Source organism: Podarcis gaigeae (assembly GCF_964106915.1).
Source record: "Podarcis gaigeae genome assembly, chromosome: 8".
Lineage (NCBI taxonomy): Eukaryota > Metazoa > Chordata > Lepidosauria > Squamata > Lacertidae > Podarcis > Podarcis gaigeae.
Window position 1 is genome coordinate 81,742,202 of NC_139684.1, and position 19,920 is coordinate 81,762,121.

Sequence of the window (19,920 nt, forward strand, 5' to 3'; positions counted from 1 at the left end):
CAGATTCGCCGTGGCGTTTCTTCTCTCTGCGCTCCTCCTAGGAGATGGGAGAATGCGGCAAATTATGCTGCAGAAGCTTTGGAGAGAATGACGGATTAAGCTTTTGTGCCTTATGATGTAAAATGGGATAACGACAAAAGGGACTGATTGCATACCAATTGTCAAAAGCTGTGAACTGCTAATTTAAGAAGGATATTGATAAACTAGAATATGTGCAGAGGAGGGCAAACCAGATGATCGAGGGTCTAGAAACCAAGCCTCATGAGGAACAGTCGAGGGAGTTGGGTGTGTTTAGCCTGGAGAAGAGGAGACTGAGAGGAACTAGAATAGCCGTCTTCCACTAGCTAAAGGGTTTTCACACGGACGATGGAGCAAGCTTGTTTTCTCTTTCTCCAGAGGATAGTCCCCAAACAACAGTTTCAAGTTACAATAAAGGAGATTCCAACTAAACATCAGAAATAGCTTTCTGACGGGAAGAGAGAGCCAGCAAGGTGTAGTGGTTAAGAGCAGTGGACTCGTAATCTGGAGAACTGGGTTTGATTCCCCGCTCCTCACAGAGAGTTGTTGTGGGGGAGGAAGGGAAAGGAGATTGTTAGCCGCTTTGAGACTCCTTAGGGAAGTGATAAAGCAGGATATCAAATCCAAACTCTCCAATAGTGGAAGTTTGTGGTCTCTCCGTCCTTGGAGGATTTTAAGCAGCGGTTGGGTGGCCATCTGTCAGGGATGCTTTTGCTGAGATTCCTGCATTGCAGGGGGTTGGACTAGATGACCCTCGGGGTCCCTTACAACACTACGACTCTTATGATTCTGCATTTGAATCCTTCATAGTGACTTCCGCATCGGGGTTGCTACCTTGTGCGTACGAATAAATGCATTTGATTCATTACCTGGTTATTACTGGCCTCCAGTAAGGGAACCTAGGTACAGTCGTACAACCTTGGAAGTCAAACAGAATCCGTTCCAGAAGTCCTTTCGACTTCCAAAATGTTCGAAAACCAAATTGCACCTTCTGATTGGCTGCAGGAAGTTCCTGCAGCCAATCGGAAGCCACGTCGGACGTTCAGGTTCCAAAAGAACGTTCACAAACTGGAACAATCACTTCTGGGTTTGCGGCGTTCGGGAGCCAAAACGTCCAAGTTCCAAGGCGTTGGGGATCCCCTCTAACAGCGGCAAAGGGGCAAGCTTGTTCTCTGATTCCTGCTAGTCTCTGTGAACTCCACAGAGTTTCTCGCCTGTGAGCCTTTGCGTTAATGTGGAACGAAGTTGATGCTTCCATGCAGATCTCCCTGGCTGCTCCTTTCCTGCCAACGCCATCTGTTTATGCAGTTGCCCACTGGCTGACTCAGCCCTTGCAGGAATGATGTGGTCGGAGAGGAGCAGCAACCACCGTGAGGGGGCTGGCCGTTGTTCACCCGCGCTCTCTTTGCCTCTCGTCTGCGGTACTTGGCCCTTAGCCTTTGCCTCTCCACAGGGATTTCAGGGCCGCCAAGCAGGTGGTCTGCCTCCATTGGATTTTTACATCTTCCCTCCCCCCTTAAATGCCATCAGTTGGTCCAGGTGACAGCTTCCGGGTGCCCACCGGCTGACTCAGTCCTTACAGGAATGGTGCGGTCAGAAAATAGCACCTGTTGTTGCATGGGATAGAGGGTTAAATCTGGGCCCTTCGCCAAATCCCAGTAATAATGGTGTGTTCAAAGTGCAGTGACTCTTGGTTGCCGTCAGGGATCTGAAAGCTTTCATTCAGCCAGCGGATTTCATCCTCGGTGGGGTCTGTGTGCGTACATCATGTTCGCTCGCCATAGTACTTCACAAAAATGCAATGGGACGCACATACTTCACTGCTGTGACGGAGCTTGCGGCATGGAATGCTGTTGCCAAAGAGGCAGAGGAACCTATTGGCTAGTGACTGTGTCATGGCTAGTGGCAAACTCCTCCTCCTTGCATCATGCTTGTGCCTTTATGTGCTTTGAAAGAAACACACACACACACACATATATATATATTAAAAAAATCTTTAGAGCCAGGGTCCCCAATATGGTTCCCATGGAAACTATGTCACTCTCAGACATTGCCCTTACTTAGCACCTACCAAGGCTTCTCACTCCTTCCATTTTTAAAAAATAGCTTGGAATTTGTTTTGGATTTTTTTCTTATTTAGTTGTGGGTTGCCTGCTTTTATGCCTGTCCTGTGTTTATTTATTTATTTATTTATTTATTTATTTATTTATTTGTGAGGGGGGGGGGTGGGGAGAGAGAGGGAGAGAGAGATAGGTGCCAACTGCCTGGGGCCCTTGGTGCCCAAGCACCCACAAAAGTATCCATAAAGGGGCTGGGCACATGGCATGGCACCCACAGCCCCGAGCACCCACAGTTGCGAGGCCAAGCTGGCACTCTGCTGTGTGTGTGTGTGTGTGTGTGTGTTGCCTGCTTTCTTTACAGAGGGAGCATTGCCAGTTTTCCTTCTGTGAAATTGTTGTTTTGTGGTTTCTTACCAAAGTTACTTAGATTCCCAAATGGGATGCTAGGCCCAAAAAGGGTGGTGAGAGATCCTTGCTTTAAAGACCGAGCACTTCCCCAACTCCTCTGAAAATGACAGTGTTGGACTAGGACCCAAGAGGCCGGGATTCAAATCCCCGATCTCGCTGGGTGACCTTGAGCCAGTCTTCCTCTCAGCCTGGCCTACCTCTCAGGGTTGTTGTGAGGAGAAAATGGGGAGGAAGAGAACCAATGTGTGCCACCATGAGATCCTTAGAGGAGAAATTGGGAGATAAATGTGATTTTTAAAAAATAAATCTTTCCTTAATGAATGTATGAATGACTATAGCCCTTTAAACAGAACCAAAACTGCAGCAGTATCACCATAATTTCACTTTTGGACAAAATATGACTTTAGACCTGTGCACTGTTTGGTTTAGCTTGCTTCTTTACATTTTTTTTAAATTACAGTATATGCCTTTTACTGTTACAAATCTCTAAGGGATTTACAAGTGGAATTATTGAGAAAAGTGGTTGAAAACAAGTGATTTAAAATGTCTAAAAAGAAACGAAACCAGCGATAAACTAACAAGAGGAGCTTAGTTGTAAAGGAGCTTACAGAGAGTTTGATAGTAAGGCAGATTGAAGCCTATAAGCTGTGAAGGCCATTTAAACACAGTTAGCATGTGCATAGATACTGGCTTCATTCACATATTTGTTTTGGCATCTGTCTGTCTCGAGAGACAGGTGGGTGTGAAACCAAACCACTGCGTTAGCAGTACCAAAGTGGCCTCCCAGGGGCGCTATCCTGGGCAGTGCGCGTGGAGGTCCTGGGCTGCCCCAATGACAAGACCCCCCTCTCGGCCTCACTGATGTGGTCCAAGGCAAAACAGAGCAAGATGTTTGGCACCAGCCTGGCTGCAGGAGCTGCCAAAAGGAGGCATACAAGACACCATCCAACCGCCTTAGGGACTCCACTCCACATTTGTGTAGGGTTTACTCCGTAGCCTTTTTCTTCTCCTAAAGATATCCTGCAAGGCAGCGGATGTTTAGGACCAGAGTTTTCCTCCTCCTAGATGGGCAACCTTCCCAAGTAGCTCATCTACTTCCCCTCACTTCCCTCTACGACACATGCAGATGGATGGGGAGGAGGAAACCATTCCATTGCAGGGAGAGAAAACCTTTCTACGATGGAAGGTTTTCCTTAGCCCAACTGTTATGTACTGAGTTGAATAGGATCCAAAAGGCAGCAGTCTGATTGGTCCTAGAACAATAGGATTCAGAATGCAGCAGTGGCGTAGCGTGGGGGGTGCAGGGGGGCCCGGCCGCACCGGGCGCAACATCTGGGGGTTAGGGTTAGGGTGCGCAAATCCATGAGTTAGGGGGCGCAAATCCACGGGTTAGGGGGCGCAAATTACTTGCCTTGCCCCGGGTGCTGACAACCCATGCTACGATACTGGAATGCAGCAGTCTGATTGGTCCACAGGAGCCACCCAATCCAACTCCAGGTGGAACGGAATCCACAACCGGATTGGCCTACAGGAGAATCCCGGAATTAACCAATCATATGGGGCCCATTGTGTAAATAACGTATATAAGGCAGACATTCTGGGGGAACTTCCATTCCTCCTCACCACTATGAGCTGAATAAAGAGCATGAAATCCACTCCCGACTCCGAGTATATTTCACCAGCCCACTGTAATCGGGTGACCTGTGTGTGCCAGCTTAATCTGCTGCTCCTGGGCTGTTGATGGGAAGCTCCTCTCAGTTCTTATCCTTTTTTAATCTTTAAACCAGAACTGGATCAAGCAGATCTTGATCCAGAGGGCTCCCTGCGGCTGTCCTGATGGCAACAGAAGCCAGCCCCTGCTTCTTGCAGTAGCGCCTCCCCCAGCCACCCTTTTCCCTAATCAGGATAAACGAACCCAGGAGTCCTGGCTCGAGAGACCATCCGAAGCACAGAAACGGGGCCAAGGCTTGGAGCTTGGAGCCAGACATGAGGAAACCCAAACCACAGACGGGTGGGCGGAAGGAACAGGACATACCAGCTGGGACAGAGGACTGGTCCCCAGATGTTGCTTCTCTGGCGCAGAGGGGAGGGTGGCAGGAAGGGATCTGGTTGGCTGGAGGACGACAAAAGTCTGCTTTTGTTTTCTTACGTCCGTTTGTTTTCTAACCTTTATGCCCTGCCTTTTCTTCCGTCACGGAACTGGAGACCGTTCAGTTCCCAGGAAGACAGAGGAAGCCAGACCACATGTCCAGCTAGCTCTAGCTCTCTGCTCCTCAACCTGATGTTGAGAAACAACTCACCCCCAGCCTTTGGTCCCAAGGTTGAAGAATATTGGGACTACCAGCAGCTCCCCAGGATTTTAGATGAGGATCTCTCTCTCTCCCCCATCCCTACCTGGCTGAACCTGGGACCTCCTGCATGTAGTTATTTAATATTGTTTACTCTTTAAAAAGCACACCCTGCTTTCCCCTTCCATAAAGGAGATGCTCAGAGCACCTTACAAATGAAGGTAAAGGGAAAGGGACCCCTGACCATTAGGTCCAGTCGTGACCGACTCTGGGGTTGCGGCGCTCCTCTCGCTTTATTGGCCCAGGGAGCTGGCGTACAGCTTCCGGGTCATGTGGCCAGCATGACTAAGCCGCTTCTGGCGAACCAGAGCAGCGCACGGAAATGCTGTTTACCTTCCCCGCCGTAGCAGTACCTATTTATCTACTTGCACTTTGACATGCTTTCGAACTGCTAGGTTGGCAGGAGCAGGGACCGAGCAACGCGAGCTCACCCCGTCTCGGGGATTCAAACCGCCAACCTTCTGATCGGCAAGCCCTAGGCTCTGTGGTTTAACCCACAGCGCCACCTGCGTCCCTTACAAATGAAACACACGTGTAAAAGCCACGTAAACCCAAGCACCATATGCAAGTCAGTTTAATTAGCAGAGGTGCTAATTTCAATGTAAGTAAGGTGACATTTTATTCGCACGGGATTAAATAATTATTCTGAATAATAATGTTTGCTTCGTGCGTGGGGACTTTGGGCAAAGGAGTATTTTATTCTTTTGATAAATTATTAATAATAAAAGCGTTGCAGGGTTTTTTTGGGGGGGGGTTGATGTTTCATGCTGGAAATCTGTAATAACAGCCCAGAATAGCCCCCAATGTCATTTCCCTGATTTTTCTTTGCCTGTAATTTGAAACTGGAGAGAGTGGGGAGAGGGTGAGTTTGAGGTGCCGTTGTACATTACTCTCGAGAAGTCCACAGTGTGCTCTTGAGAAGTACCCAGAATGTCATGCTAGGTGTGGAATATATGAGTTTATTCTGGGGCTCAAATAATAGGAGAGGAGGTCCTGCCTTGGTGGATTTTATTAAGGTACTACCACCTCTACCTCCCTCCATAGTTTGAGCATGGGCTTACTCTTCCTGTTCCCCTATAATTTATCTGGTTAACAACTCAGTCTCCTTTCCAGGTCTGTAAAATGGGAAGATTAGCTACTTTACAGGGATGCTGGATTTGCAAGGCAAAAACTGAGAGGTCCTGAGTACTGCCTTGTGGAGTAGAGGGTGAGACTTGGGCCTGGGAGAGAGAGATTTAAGTCTCCGCTCAGTCTTAAATTCACCTGGTGACCTAGGTTATAAATAACGAACATGCAGCGCTCTGCAAGCGGGGAGCGCAAATGGCTTCACAAGAACACTGCGAAGATTCATGAGCTTAGGAACGTAAAATCTCCTTAGACCTAAAACCGGAACAGATATGCTAATAATCATTGCGTTTTAAAACAAGGCTGCTGTGGATAATGACTAAATATATCTACTTTTGTGCCTTCTTTCATCTCTCAGGTCTGAATCACAGTGCATCGTTCTCATGCGAGGCCCACAACGATAAGGGGGTGGGCACATCTCGGACTGCAAAGGTGACAGGTGAGAGGATGGGTTGTGGGGTGCATTCCTAGAGCAAACGGAGACCTTTGCCAAGGCCACAGCACAACTGCTTTAGGTACACTGTGAGGGTGAAGCTAAATGTATATCTGGATTTAACATAGAAGTTTTTAACAACACAAACACTGTCAGCTGGTGTTTTGTGATAATGGGATCTGTGCAGGCACAGAGGGGAAATCCCTCCCCCTGCTGCAATTCTGGAGGAAAGCCCCATTTACGAAGCTAGGTTTTTTTGCTTAGGGAGAAAATCTTCTCAATTGCTCCAAGGCAGTGAGGGCGTCTGGGAGAATTTCTCCCAGTGAATATACTCGCTTCATAGGAGGAATGTTCATCAGGACCACAGGAGAGGAGGAAAGGGAAGGTGTCCACACCCACACCCTACACCTTCTCTGATCCTGTTAAGTAGCACCCCCCTTCCGCAGCTGATGCAATTTGCATTTTTAGAAACCCGGACTTCAAATGCAAAGATATAACACAAATATCCTTTTTTAACTTGGCAAGTTGTCCTGAGTTTATAGGAGGAGCACGTGCTACTTTCAGATTGCGGATTTGGATCATTACTGATACACACACACACACACACACCACACATACCAAAATTCCATGCTAAAAGCATGTTGAGCATAAGGCTTAAGATGAAACCTTTATCCTTGAAATGCTAGCTTTCCATCAGCAGGGATTCCTTGGCATGCGTTTAGAAAGGTAGCTGGCGCAAAAAGTGTGCTTCGTGTAATTGCCCGAGTATTCTTTTTAAAATAAAGTTTTATTGATCTGCAATATATAACAATTACCAAAGAGAGAGAGAGAGAGAGAGAAAAGATGCAAAAACAAAACCCCAACTCATCCCCCTCGGTCCTCTAGGAACAGATCAATCCAGTTAAGTTTGCCAAAGTCCAATCTGTGGTTTTGGTAGTTGCTGTTCTTCAGGGTTATCAGTAAAGTATTTTATAAAAGGAAGCTGTGTATTCTTGCAACTTCTGGATCACAGTAATGATGAACAAGCCAGTGAGAAGGAGCCTGTATCCTAATCACAAGTACGTAGGCCCCGCTGACCACAGTGGGACTTACGTCTGAGTAAACATGCATAGGGCCACGCTGTAAAACACCCTCTTTTTGACTTTCCTCTGCAGTAAGCTCTTGTGGTATATCATACACCCGCTCTCTTACATCTTCCCTCTAGTGGTACCTGGGCGGCCAAGTGCCTTATCCCTTCTGCATCGTAGCGACCATCACCTGGAAGTGACGTGGGAACCAGGACCGAGTGGGGCCTACGCTCTTGAGTTCTGCACCATCCAGGTAAGAAGGGAAGCCTTGAAGCCAGCCCAAGTTCCCTCGCCCAACTATTTTGAGGAAGGATGCCTCACTCGGCCACTTTCCCCCCTGCCCTTCGAGGGAACGCTTTTATTTTTAGGAGCCATTTCCTGGCCAGCTTCTGCTTCTCTCAAATGTCCAACCGGATGCCCTCATGACGTGTGATAAGCTCCCAGGAATAGGGAACTGAAAGAGCCTCGAAAAGGGATTGCAGAGGCCAGGAAACAAAACTGATAGCAAGGGGGTGGGGGGTTCAAATATGGGGCCATCCGTCCGTCCCCTTCTAGGGCTTGAGGTGGCAGAGTGATCTGTACCAGTTTGGGGTTCGGGTGGGCGCAGGTTTTGAATGTTTTCCCCACATAAAACAAAGCAAACTGCTCAAGAGCAGAAGGCAGGTGCCTCTGAGACAAAAATCCTCCGTGTTGTGTTAGCAAGTTTTTATTATTTAATTGCATATATTTATTCAAGTAAGGGACGCAGGTGGCGCTGTGTATTAAACCACAGAACGTAGGACTTGCCAATCATAAGGTTGGCGGTTTGAATGGGGTGAGCTCCCATTGCTCGGTCCCTGCTCCTGCCAACCTAGCAGTTCAAAAGCACATCAAAGTGCAAGTATATAAATAGGTACCACTCTGGCGGGAAGGTAAACGATGTTTCTGTGCGCTGCTCTGGTTCGCCAGAAGTGGCTTAGTCCTGCTGGCCACATGACCCAGAAGCTGTATGCCAGCTCCCTGGGCCAATAAAGCAAGATGAGCGCCACAACCCCAAAGTCGGCCATGACTGGACCTAATGGTCAGGGGTCCCTTTACCTTTACTTTACCTTTATTCAATTTGCTCAAGGTGGTGGCTCCTCTTCCTCACAACAGCCCTGTGAGGTAGGTGAGGTTGAGAGGCAGTGATTGGCCAAAGGACACCCAGCAAGCGTCATGGCCATGTGGGGATTCAAACCCTGGTCTCTCACAGGTCCTAATGTAGGGTTGCCATATGTTTGGCTCTTTCCAGACATGTCTGGGATTCCAATGACGAAATTAGTGTCTGGGGGGGAATTTTGGGAAATCGGCAAATCTTTTAAATTTCTCCAATGGAGGAGAGCTTCAACATGGAGCTTTAAAAAAGTGTGACGTGCCACCTGCACTGCAAAGTGGTACAGTCTGGAATTCCGCCGCAGAGATCGAGCCTTTGAGCCGATCCACACGTTATGCAGTCAGCGAAAATCCTGGACTGTTCCACTGTAGAGGGAAGGGGGAGTTTTCTTTTTCTTTTTCTTTTCTAATTCTTCAATGTTGTTACACAGTCTGAAGAGGCTTCATATAGAATTATAGAATTGTATAGTTGGAAGGTGTACCAGAGGCAGGGGCGCCAACTTGAATAAAATATTGGGGAGGGGGGAGGTAAGCCCTGCCCAGCAAAATAAGTCACTTTGTGCAGTGGCTACACATTATTTGAATGGCAATGCCCATCAACTTTTGGGGAGGGTTTAGCCCCCTAAAAAAAAAATAGGTGGGGGGCCCTAGGAGTCGGTTTCTATGCCCAGAGGGGCATCAAATACAAAGCAGAAATCTCAGCTAGATTATTGTAGAGCATAACAAGTTCCTAACTCCTGCCCTGTCGACCCATCCCCGGCACATGCTGCCTTTCTGTCCTCAAATCCTTACCCCTGCCCCTTTTTCCCAGGCTGTGCGCTCGGACGAGGACCTCAGCACCGTGTCGGACCGGGAACTCTATAACCAGAACCTCCACGTCCCCCCGTTCAGCCACACCCTGGATGGCTTGAGCCCCTTCACCACCTACCACGTGCGGGTGTCCTGTCGATCCCGAGAGGGCAACTCCCCGTGGACCCACTGGGTTGCTATGGAAACCCTGGAAGGAGGTAAGCTTGAAATGGGAGTCAGGGGGGGGAGTAGGTGTTCGATCCTTCTGGGTTCTGCCCAGAAGAGGGGTGCAGCTTGGAGCAAGAATGAGGAACCAGATGTTGCTAGACTACAACTCCCATCAGCCTCTGGGCTGTTGGACATACTAGCTGGGCCTTGTGGGAGTTGGGGTCCAAGCAACATCCGAAAGGCCACAGGTTGTCTCTGAACTTAGAGAGGGGCCAGCTTGGAAGCCAGGAAGATGGAGGGGGCCTAATGCATGGCTTAGAGCAGGGTTTTCCCAACCTTGGGTCTTCAAATGTTTTGGACTACAACTGCCATCATCCCTAGCTGGCAGGGATGATGGGAGTTGTAGTCCGGGGTCAGCAACCTTTTTCAGCCGTGGGCCGGTCTACTGTCCCTCAGACCAAGTGGTGGGCTGGACTATATTTTTTGGGGGGGAATGAACAAATTCCTATGTCCTACAAATAACCCAGAGATGCATTTTAAATAAAAGCACACTTTCTACTCATGTAAAAACACCAGGCAGATCCCACAAATAACCCAGACGTGGATTTTAAATAAAAGGACACATTCTACTCATGTAAAAACACGCTGATTCCCGGAGCATCTGCGAGCCCGATTGAGAAGGCGATTGGGCCGCATCCGGCCCCCGGGCCTTAGGTTGCCTACCCCTGTTGTAGTCCAAAAACCCAAGGTTGAGAAAGGCTGGTTTAGAGTCAGAGTTTCCCAGCTGTTTTTGGACTACAACTCCCATCATCCCTAGCTAGCAAAGCCAGTGGTCAGGGATGATGGGAACTTTAGTCCGAAAACAGCTGGAGACCCACAGTTGGGAAACATTGGTTTAGAGAGTAACAATGGTTCTCAAAGAGTGTGGCCTGCCATTCTGGGATGGCGGGAGAGGAAAGCAGTTGTAGCTGGAAGATTCAAGGGCAATCAAAGAAACATTTAAACATTAGGATAGGATAGTACCAAAATGATTTCTCCATGACCTATTGTTGTGAACAGGGATTTTCAACTCGGACAAATATGAAAGATCAGAAAAGAGGACTGCTTTTTGTGTGTGTTCATGAGAGTTTGTCTCGAATTAGAACTAATAAAAATGAGATTACCCGGCAGAAGCAACCTCACCTCTCTCATTGAATTGCTATACACACTTAAAGTCCATGCATAAGAGGTTCATTTATCATTGTATTTTGGGAGAGATTCGCGTTCTTATGTAGCTGCTTTGTTTTATACTTTCCGGACGCCCCACAATCATATCATATATAATAGTTGTATTTTATGTTATAAATCAAACTCTGCTAGGAGTGGTTTCTTTTTTGTTTTCCAATGCATTTCTTATCAATAGAAAAAAATTGGTGTGGCTCGAGCACGGTTATCTGAAAGTGTGGCTCAGAGGAAAATAATGGTTGTTACCAGTCAAGCGGCTGAGACTGGGCTATAGCCGCTTGCCTGACCCCACTTTGTGGCTAATGAGAAAGGGTCATGGCCACACTGTTTCCATTGTAACGTACACTTTTCCGCGGCAGTGCCCACCGCTGCGCCAGAGAACATCATGGCCACTCAGAACGGCACCTGCACCATCGTGCAGTGGCGAGAGCCGCGTGGCGTCATCAACGGGATCATACGTGGATACAAGCTGGTCTGTCAAAGCGGCGACTCGCCCGAGGTGAGGACCTCCTTTCTCAGGACTGGAGAGGGCACTCCATTGACTCCCCTGTAATTATCCTGAGCCATCGCCCGCCATCTTCCTAATCCCCCGCCTGGCGTTTTCGCCACCCTCTCCCTCTCCACCAGGTGGTTGTGGACGTGGGGCTGACCAACGAGACCGTCTTGAACCTGAACAAAACAGTACACAATCTGACCGTCCGTGTCGCGGCCTACACGCAAGCAGGAGACGGTCCCTGGAGCAAAGCCATCATGGTTTCAACTGGGGGTGTCGGTAAGGAATACAAGATATTGTGTCATTTTTTTTGGTGGGGGGGTGGGTTTCCCTCACAAGCTTTAGTGTTGTGGCAAATAACAGAAGCACAGGGAAAGGAGAGGGTGGGGGAAGTTACATAACAGCATAATTTGTTTCCTTGGATGCTACCCAAGGGGTCTACTCTGATTAACGTAGGATACAGTCCAAAGAATTCAGACCCAGAATGATGAAACCGGTTAAGGACTACTTGAAATAAATAAAGTTCCATTTTCATAGCCAATTATTGCTGTACATCTTTCTAAGTGTATCATATGTGATATGGGGGAATCATTTGGCTGCCAAAAAAATAAGTTTGTTTTTTTAAAAAAAGTTCTTAACTGTTCCCAACTGTTTCCCAACTCCTTGGTGGTTCTTCCAAAACGATCATTTGATCTCTCTTTTTGGTTTTGCTTCGTTCTTCTGGCCCAGCCTTCGACTTCCTGCTTTCTAAGAATGGTTCTGTGTTGGGCAATTCCTGATCTCAGTCCTGGTCCTGATCTAGCAGGATCTCCTGCTTCTAATTTGTATCCCACTTCTTGTTACGATGGCTTCTGGCGCCTTGCGGAGTCACAGAAACTGAAGCTGGTTATAAAACAGGACCCGTGCTTTCTGCTTTAGGAGTTTGGATTCTCTTTGATGTCCCCAGAAAAACGGCCTGAGGCCCTGTTGGCGGAAGCTTGACGCTGACATTTGGCTTGGAGGGAGACCATATTCACATAATTTATATATTGTTTTTTCTCTTTTACAGATGAACTGCCGCAGCCCCAGCCAGGTAAGAACAGTGCATAACCCTCTACCTGCAACCTACAGAAATGATTTGGGATTTTGGGATGGGCAGCATCAGGGAATGAGAGGCGGTTCCATTTCCTTCTAGAACGTTCCAGAGAGCCCTTGGTTCTGGAAATCTGCTTTCCTTCTTTCTTTCTTTTGGTGTTGGCTAATTTGATTATATCTTGTTTTGTTTTGGCTTCTCTCTTGCGATAATAAGAATAAATTAAAACTTTGTTTTCCAAAAGTTCCCCAGTGTAGGCAGTACCTCGTGACCAGGCTTGAGGGCGACATTGCTCTCCTTTTTCAAAATGGCTCCTCTAGGAGGAGAAAGAGCTGCAAGGGTTTGTGTGTTTTGTGACTATTGGCAGGGAGGAAGATGGGGACGTGGGGAAGACTGCATATTTACCTTCCACCAGCCTTCCCATTTTGATTAGGATATTTTCAATTTTTGTGACACAGACACACCTGCTTTGCCTGCAGGAAACATCTGAACAAAAAGATTGGAAAGGACCAAGCAGATAGTGCAGGGAATTCCTAAACACACTAAAAGTTCAGTTCCAACTGGGATTTTTATTGAACTTGGTTCAATGGAAATTTTATATTGAACTTTCGCCGGAAAATTCTCAAGGCCAAGTTTGACTGACAGAATCACACACTTCTTTCCAGTCCAAGACTGTGAACTGGATTAAGATTTAGGGATGTGGGGCAGTTGTTTTCAAACTTCACAGCCTGAAGTGGTGTAGGAAATGTTGGTTTCTAACAGGGTGAATTTTATTTAAATCACTAGTCAGTAAGACTTCATTTAAATCATTATTTTTTTTTTACAGAAAGACTCATTCTTGCTGGTATAATCTTAATATTTACAACCAGTTGAAGGTTTCGTTTTTGGAATAATAAATTTTCAGAGTAGTTTTTATAGTTATATAAAGAATTACTGATTTGGTTATACTATTAGAAATACATTGACAGATAATTATGAAATTATTGTGAGGTTTAATAAGTTAACTGTTTATATTTGGACAACTTTTCTGCTGTACTTTACTGGAAGGAGAAAAATAATCATTTCTTTAATAACAATTTAAACAATTTTCTTAACTAAAACAATAACATTATAGCATATGTATCCATGTTTGTTAACTGATGTGGTTAAACGATTTTAAAAAACAAACAAACAAAAAAACCTTAGACTGAGTTTTAGCACACATGAAAAACTTAAATCCTGATAAATAGCCTTTTGACTATAATGTAACAAATAGAAAACTATTAGAAAGATTTTTCCTCCAAAAGTATTTTATTTTAAAAATCCAATTTATTTATTTTTTTTAATCTGATTTTTATTTATTTTTTTTTTTAAAATCATTGATTTTTTTCTAAGGAGAACTCATCCTGCTGCCAAAAAACTAGGAGATCCCCTCATCTTCCCCTCAGCATCGTACTTGGTCCCAGATTCAGTCAATGGATTCTCTCCTCTGTTCTTCCAATTTAAACAGTAACAGGGGCTGCCTGCTCATCGTACACTTAAAGCACATTGCGCTCCACTCCAAAGAATCCTGGGAAATGTAGTTTGTTTAGGGTGCTTGCAGTGAACTACAGTTCCCAGGATTCTCTGGGGGAAACGTAGGTGCTTTAAATGTATGTCGTGTGCACAGCCGAGGCAGGGAAAGGTGTGTGGGAATGTTCAGGGAGGCAGGAGAGGATATATTGTTTATTAATATCCTTTCTAACTTGCGCTAGCAAGTTTCTTTACTTAGCAGAGTTTTACATTCCCCTTTTAATGCACAGCGGGTAGCTGGTTGCAGGCTTGTGTAAGTCTCTCAATACCATACAATTCAGTATTGAATTGTATGTTCCTGGTAAATTCCCTTTTTATTCCGCTTAAAAGAATAAACACACGATAATCTTATTGAGTCAGTAAAAGAAGTTTACTCACAGCGCCATCAGTTCACAGTTGGATCCCTGAAGGCAGACTTAGTTACAAAGTATGTGGAGCTATCCCATATGGGGATAATCCCAGTGTCCTCTGCTGGCTGGAAGCCACCAGAGCATCTCTAGCTAAAAACTGCTCCAACAATGGAAGAAGGCAAAGAGAGAGTGCTGTGTGCCTTGTCCTTTTGTTACCTGGACAGGTAAGTCACATGCAAAGGAAGTGTGCCCAGCCAGGAGGAAACAGGAAGTTTTCGACTGGCTGGACCAAACATTCCCCCGCATGACCACTCTAGGAAAACAAGGAATGTTGTACTTGACTGCTACTTATGTATCACATCCCACAAAGTGATGCGCTGGATGGGCAACCGGAATGGCTCCTCCCATTGACCCTTACTCCTCTTCCCTTCTCCGTAGTAGAAACCACTGCCCCTGCCTTCTCCTGGCACTGGTGGTACGTGGTAATTGCCATAGCCACGGCCGCCGCCGCTGCCGCCTTCATAATCATCTTCTTGGCGCGGATGAGGAGGAAGGAAACCCGCTATGGGTAAGTGGAGAACGGACACCTGCCATGGATGCTTTCATTGACATTCCTGAATTGCAGTGGGTTGGCCTAGATGACCACTGAGGGCCCCATCTCGCCTTTCTGTTATTCTGTGACACCGGTTCTGGTAGCTTCTCCTCTTTCACTGCCTGTTTCTCTCCTCCTGCCCATTCCTCAGGGAAGCGTTTGAACCCAGCATGGAGCAGGGAGAGCTGGTGGTCCACTACCGAGTCCGCAAATCCTACAGCCGCCGGACCACCGAAGCCACTTGTGAGTGTCACGGAAGGAGTGAGTCCGCCTTTCCCAACTACCCAGCATGCATTGCGCCCAAGCCTTGTGGTCCAGGATCCAACAAGGAATGCTCCCACCTCCACCACAGTTGTAGGTTATTCCCCATATACAAACACCGCCCAATGCTCTTTTTCGGCAGACATCATCTATTGTCTCCTTAATTTGGTGGTTCCGCCTGCCTTCTTCCCATCTTTTGCCTCAGTCATGGCTGCTGCTCCTTGCAGTCTCCTTGACACAGGGCGCTTTGGCCCTGCAACGGTTTGATCTTCAAACCTGCTTTCGACAATATTTGGAGAAGCAGGACAGAGACATTACTGGCCATTATTATTTCTGGGTTGAGCCCAGTATTCCTGCCTCCCTGGTCCCACTATCGCTCCCAGGGCCTGCCCAAGTCGTTTTGCTGCATCCTGATGACACCCATGCCACAGCTGTGACTGCTACAAATCCCGCCCTCTCCTGCCCCTACCGTCACCCCTGCGCTGCCACAGTGCCATGGGCGAAAATCCAGCAGGGCTGGCGATGGAGAGGACGATGAGGCGGTCAAATTTGCTGTAAATGGCTTCACCTCGCCTCACTGAAGGACCACTCTAAAAGCAAGCTCAGGTAGGGAGTGCCGATGGATTTGAATGAAAAACAGGGCCACTGAGAAAGAAGAGGAAGGTATCTGCATACTTGGGAGAATGCCAAGGTTTACAAAATACGAAAGATTTAACGGGCCCAAAGCAGCCCAGTGAAGATGCTTTGTGTGTTCGGCAACCACAGAATGGAACGTCTCCACTGGAAAAGAAAACTTAGACACCTGGCAAGGGGAGGGGAGAGCAAGAAAGGATGGTCTTTCTGGTTTGGAAAACTGTTGTTTTGCTGGCTCAGAAGTGAGAGGAATGGCCTGAGCTGAAAGAGCTTAAATGGGACTCCCAGACAATCAGAAAATTAGGCTGGAAGCCACACAGGACCTGGTGAAATGCTCTCAGCAACAGCAGGAGATGAAAATGGCTGGTGCATCTTGGCTGGCCTATTGGTTGAGGTTTATTTGAAGGCTTGAAGGACCCTGGCTCTTGTTTTTCGAAGGGCCAAACAACTAACCACCCCAGCCCTTCTCCAACTACATTTAGAAATCAGGCCGCCTTCCCTATCCTCCCCCTGTTTAAACCCTGCATCTCAGTCTGTGACAGAGACTTGGAGGTGTGGGCCCCATGATGGCCGTGTGCATAATGTGCTGTGACCTTCTCTCTCTTTTTTCCTTTTCTTGTGACAGTGAACAGCTTGGGCATTAGCGAGGAGCTGAAAGAGAAGCTGCGAGACGTCATGATAGATCGCCACAAGGTGGCCCTGGGGAAAACCCTCGGTGAAGGTACATTAGCCTGGTCAACTGGCACTTTTCCCAAGATGGAGGCTTCTCCAGAGTGAGGCGTGGGTGGGGAGAGACCTCAGGCCAAGTGGGATCCTGTCGGAATGGTTAATAACAAGCCAAGGGCCATAGGCAGCCAACCAGAGCCAACAATCATCTGAGCGATGACTATGTGGGCCGCCATTTTGAACACTACTTAGGCCAGAGGTCGGCAAGGTTTACCTTGCCTGAGCCGGTTCACTCCCGTGGAGATCGCTCTGTGGGCCAGATCGTGTCTGCGCAGACGTGATTTCTGGTGTCTGCGCAGATGTGATTTCCAGTGTTTGCACATGCACGGACTCGATTTCCGGCGCCGCGGAAGCGAATCCCCGCTCCGCGCTGTGCCGGTTCAGCACAGTGCGTGGGGACTCACTAAGTGGGTGGCTGTGCTGGTCCCGTGGGTTAACCGTGAGGCGAGGTTTGAGTCCAGTCCGAGGTCAAGGGTGCAGTATGGAGGCAGTCCGTCAAAGCTGAAGCTGGGTCCAAGGCAAGGAGTCGGGTGAGGTCAGGAGCTCCGGCAGGAGCAGGCAGGAACTGGCTATCAACAATGTTGTTCCTGCAACCTGGGACTGGGGCTGGCTGGCTTTTATCTGCCCCAAGGCATAGGGCGGCCCCAGTCCACAGGTGACTTGCCTCTCCTGGCCTGGAGGCGAGCACTCCTCTTGCGGGAACTTAGTTCCCTCCGCCTCTCTGCCCTGAGCCTCTGCGGCTCAGGAGAGGCTGGAGGGTTACCGGATCCAGAGGCAACCTCAGCTTCCCCTGACGGGCTAAGAGTGGAGCACCTGCGGGCAATGGGTCCTCCATCGCCTCAGGAGCCAGAGCAGACTCAGCTGGTGCCTGCACCTGAGGATCCAGCCCAGGTGAAGACGCTTCAGGCTCATGCCTCAGCTGGTTCTGGAGGCGGGGAATCCTGTGCAGGCTGGGATTCCTCAGGTTCAGCCTCCGAGTCTGAATCTCAGGCCATCACAGTGGCTCAGTTTGGGGGCAGTTCGTGGGCCGTTTAAATGACCCCTGTGGGCCGCAGGTTGCTGACCCCTGCCTTAGGCCTTTCTTTTGTCAGCAGCTTAGTTTGCAGGCCAAGGCAGGCCTGAGATGGCCACTTTCTCCTTCACAAATGCATACAGATGTGCCTGGAGACTACAACATTAGGGACTTTCTGATTTAGAGAAAGAGCCAGGGAGAGGCAACAGGCTTTATTTTTCTCTGGCTGCCTCCATTGAACAGCTCTTGAACCTTCTGGACATTAATTGGTAGACAGGTACGGGACTTACACATGGCGCAAATAACAAAGCTGCAGATCAAACTTTTTCCAAAACGAAGTATGCTTTCACTTACAAGTTTTAGTAAGGCAGCACATTAAATAATTCTTGGGAAATTAATTTTAGAAAACAAGCTAATTTTACAGTTTGTGTAGTTACCAATAAAAGCAAATAGAAACAGAGATAAATGCAAACAGCTATGCTTATTCTAATCTGTCTCCCTAACCAGGCCAATAATTATCAATTTGCACCCTTCACTTTGGCTTCTAGGTTCCTTTGGAGTTTTTTCCTTTCAGCTGCAATGCCCACTGTGCTCTCCTAACATTTCCTGCATTCCTAAAGTGTTTCATCTCTTTTTCTTTCTTTCCGCGCTCAAGCTCCAAACTCCACAACTAACTCTTCTACTTCTCTAATAAACTATGCTGTTTTCTAGCTTGTGTACAGTATTTTCTTTTCCCTTTCCAACCTTTAAGTCAATCTGAAGGAAAAGAGAATTCGGATTAATTTTCTATTTCCCTTTGATTGCCAGATTCCTAGGCTGAACTTTTGACCCTTCTGTGCAAAGCATTTCCTTGTACTTTTGACCCTCAAACATTTTCCTATTCTGTGCAAGAGAGCTTCTAAAACGAAAAACAATTTTATATCAACCAGCTGAATACAAAATAGCAGGACACTTTCAGGGGAGGAGAGGGTCAAAAGTGTCCTGTTCCCATCCTGTTGGTGTTAGCACTCCAATTTAGAGGAAAATGATCTTTGTCATGGCCCTAGACTAGGACTTAGGGGCTTATAAACCACTGAGCTTCTTGGACTTGCTGACTGGAAGATCGGCGGTTCAAATCCACGCAATGGGGTGAGCTCCCATTGCTCTGTCCCAGCTTCTGCCAACCTAGCAGTTCGAAAACACATCAGTGGAAGTAGATAAATAGGTACCGATGTGGCAGGAAGGTAAACAGCATTTCCATGCGCTCTGGCACTCATCACAGTGTCCCATTGCACCAGAAGCGGTTTAGTCATGCTGGCCACATGACCCGGAAAGCTGTCTGTGGACAAACGCCGGCTCCTTTGGCCTGAAAGCGAGATGAACACCACACCCCATAGTCGCCTTTGACTGGACTTAACTGTTCAAGGGTACTTTACCTTTACACTTAACTTTCCCCTGCTCTTTTCAAGTATGGTCCGTGCTTTAAAACTCAGTTTTCAAGCACCTTCCTTTTTGCTCCAGATACGTCCCTGCAAAAACCTGCTCTATAAAGTTCAATTGGAGCAAACATCAATCCACAGAAAACCCAAATTGACGTTTGCTCCAATTGAGCTTTATAGTGCAGCTTTTTGCAGGGAATAAACAACGCTCAGACGCAGAGTGTTAAAGCATGGACCTCTGCCTGGAAAGAGCTGGGCATAAAGTAAATGTGGATAAGTCCTTATTGGTGGCACAGGGCTCTGGCAACTGGAGCTTAGAGGAGATGGATCCATGTCCCAGTCTGTCCCATGTGGATCTGCAGGCATCAGAGCCTGCCTCTTCTCCCTTCCCAAGGAGACACTTCTGCTGCTGTACTAGGGTTTCTGAAACAGTCTCCAGCTGCTGTTGGACTCCAAACATCCCTAGCTAGCAGGACCAGTAGTGATAATGGGAATTGTAGTCCCAAAACAGCTAGAGACCCAAGTTGGGAAACCTTGTGCCAGACTCTGGTAGCCAATCACAGGCTACTCAGGGGATCAAGAGAGCTTTCAGAGGAGATCCTTTCAATTGGAAATTCCGTTACAGTCATACCTCGGGTTGAAGTAGCTTTGGGTTGAGAATTTTCAGGTTACACTCTGCGGCGACCCGGAAGTAACGGAACGCGTTACTTCGGGGTTTCGCCGCATGCGCATGCGCTCAAAATGATGTCACGCGCATGCGTGGAAACGGCAAATCGCAATGCGCACAGATGCCAGTTGCGTTCGCTTCAGGATGCGAACGGGGCTCCGGAATGGATCCTGTTCGCATCCAGGGGTACCACTGTACCTTGAAGGAGCCAGCCAAAGGTACTAGCTGGTCAAGTGGCTGCATTCATGGGGTCAGGGACTACTTAACTATGTAACAAAACCCAGCCAGTTGCCCCAGGACTTTGTGGCTTAAGAGTGCTCTCTGTGGTCCTGAAACCTGTTGACTTTTGGCTTTTGCCTTGCCTTAGCCCTGCC

At 47.7% G+C, this 19,920-nt stretch overlaps 1 protein-coding gene across 2 annotated transcripts in view; it reads left to right on the top strand.

Annotated features, from left to right (window-relative positions):
• The window catches only part of AXL (AXL receptor tyrosine kinase), a 77,762-nt gene that overhangs the window by 37,925 nt on the left and 19,917 nt on the right, over positions 1–19,920 (top strand). Inside the window, exons 5-13 of one of the 2 annotated variants that reach the window (XM_083753725.1) lie at positions 6,318–6,398; positions 7,597–7,712; positions 9,402–9,597; positions 11,131–11,270; positions 11,399–11,543; positions 12,313–12,336; positions 14,676–14,805; positions 14,981–15,072; positions 16,349–16,444. In XM_083753725.1, the coding sequence (XP_083609851.1) occupies positions 6,318–6,398; positions 7,597–7,712; positions 9,402–9,597; positions 11,131–11,270; positions 11,399–11,543; positions 12,313–12,336; positions 14,676–14,805; positions 14,981–15,072; positions 16,349–16,444 (1,020 nt within the window). The remainder of the gene's footprint in view (positions 1–6,317; positions 6,399–7,596; positions 7,713–9,401; positions 9,598–11,130; positions 11,271–11,398; positions 11,544–12,312; positions 12,337–14,675; positions 14,806–14,980; positions 15,073–16,348; positions 16,445–19,920) is intronic. The other variant, XM_083753726.1, reaches the window with a different exon arrangement.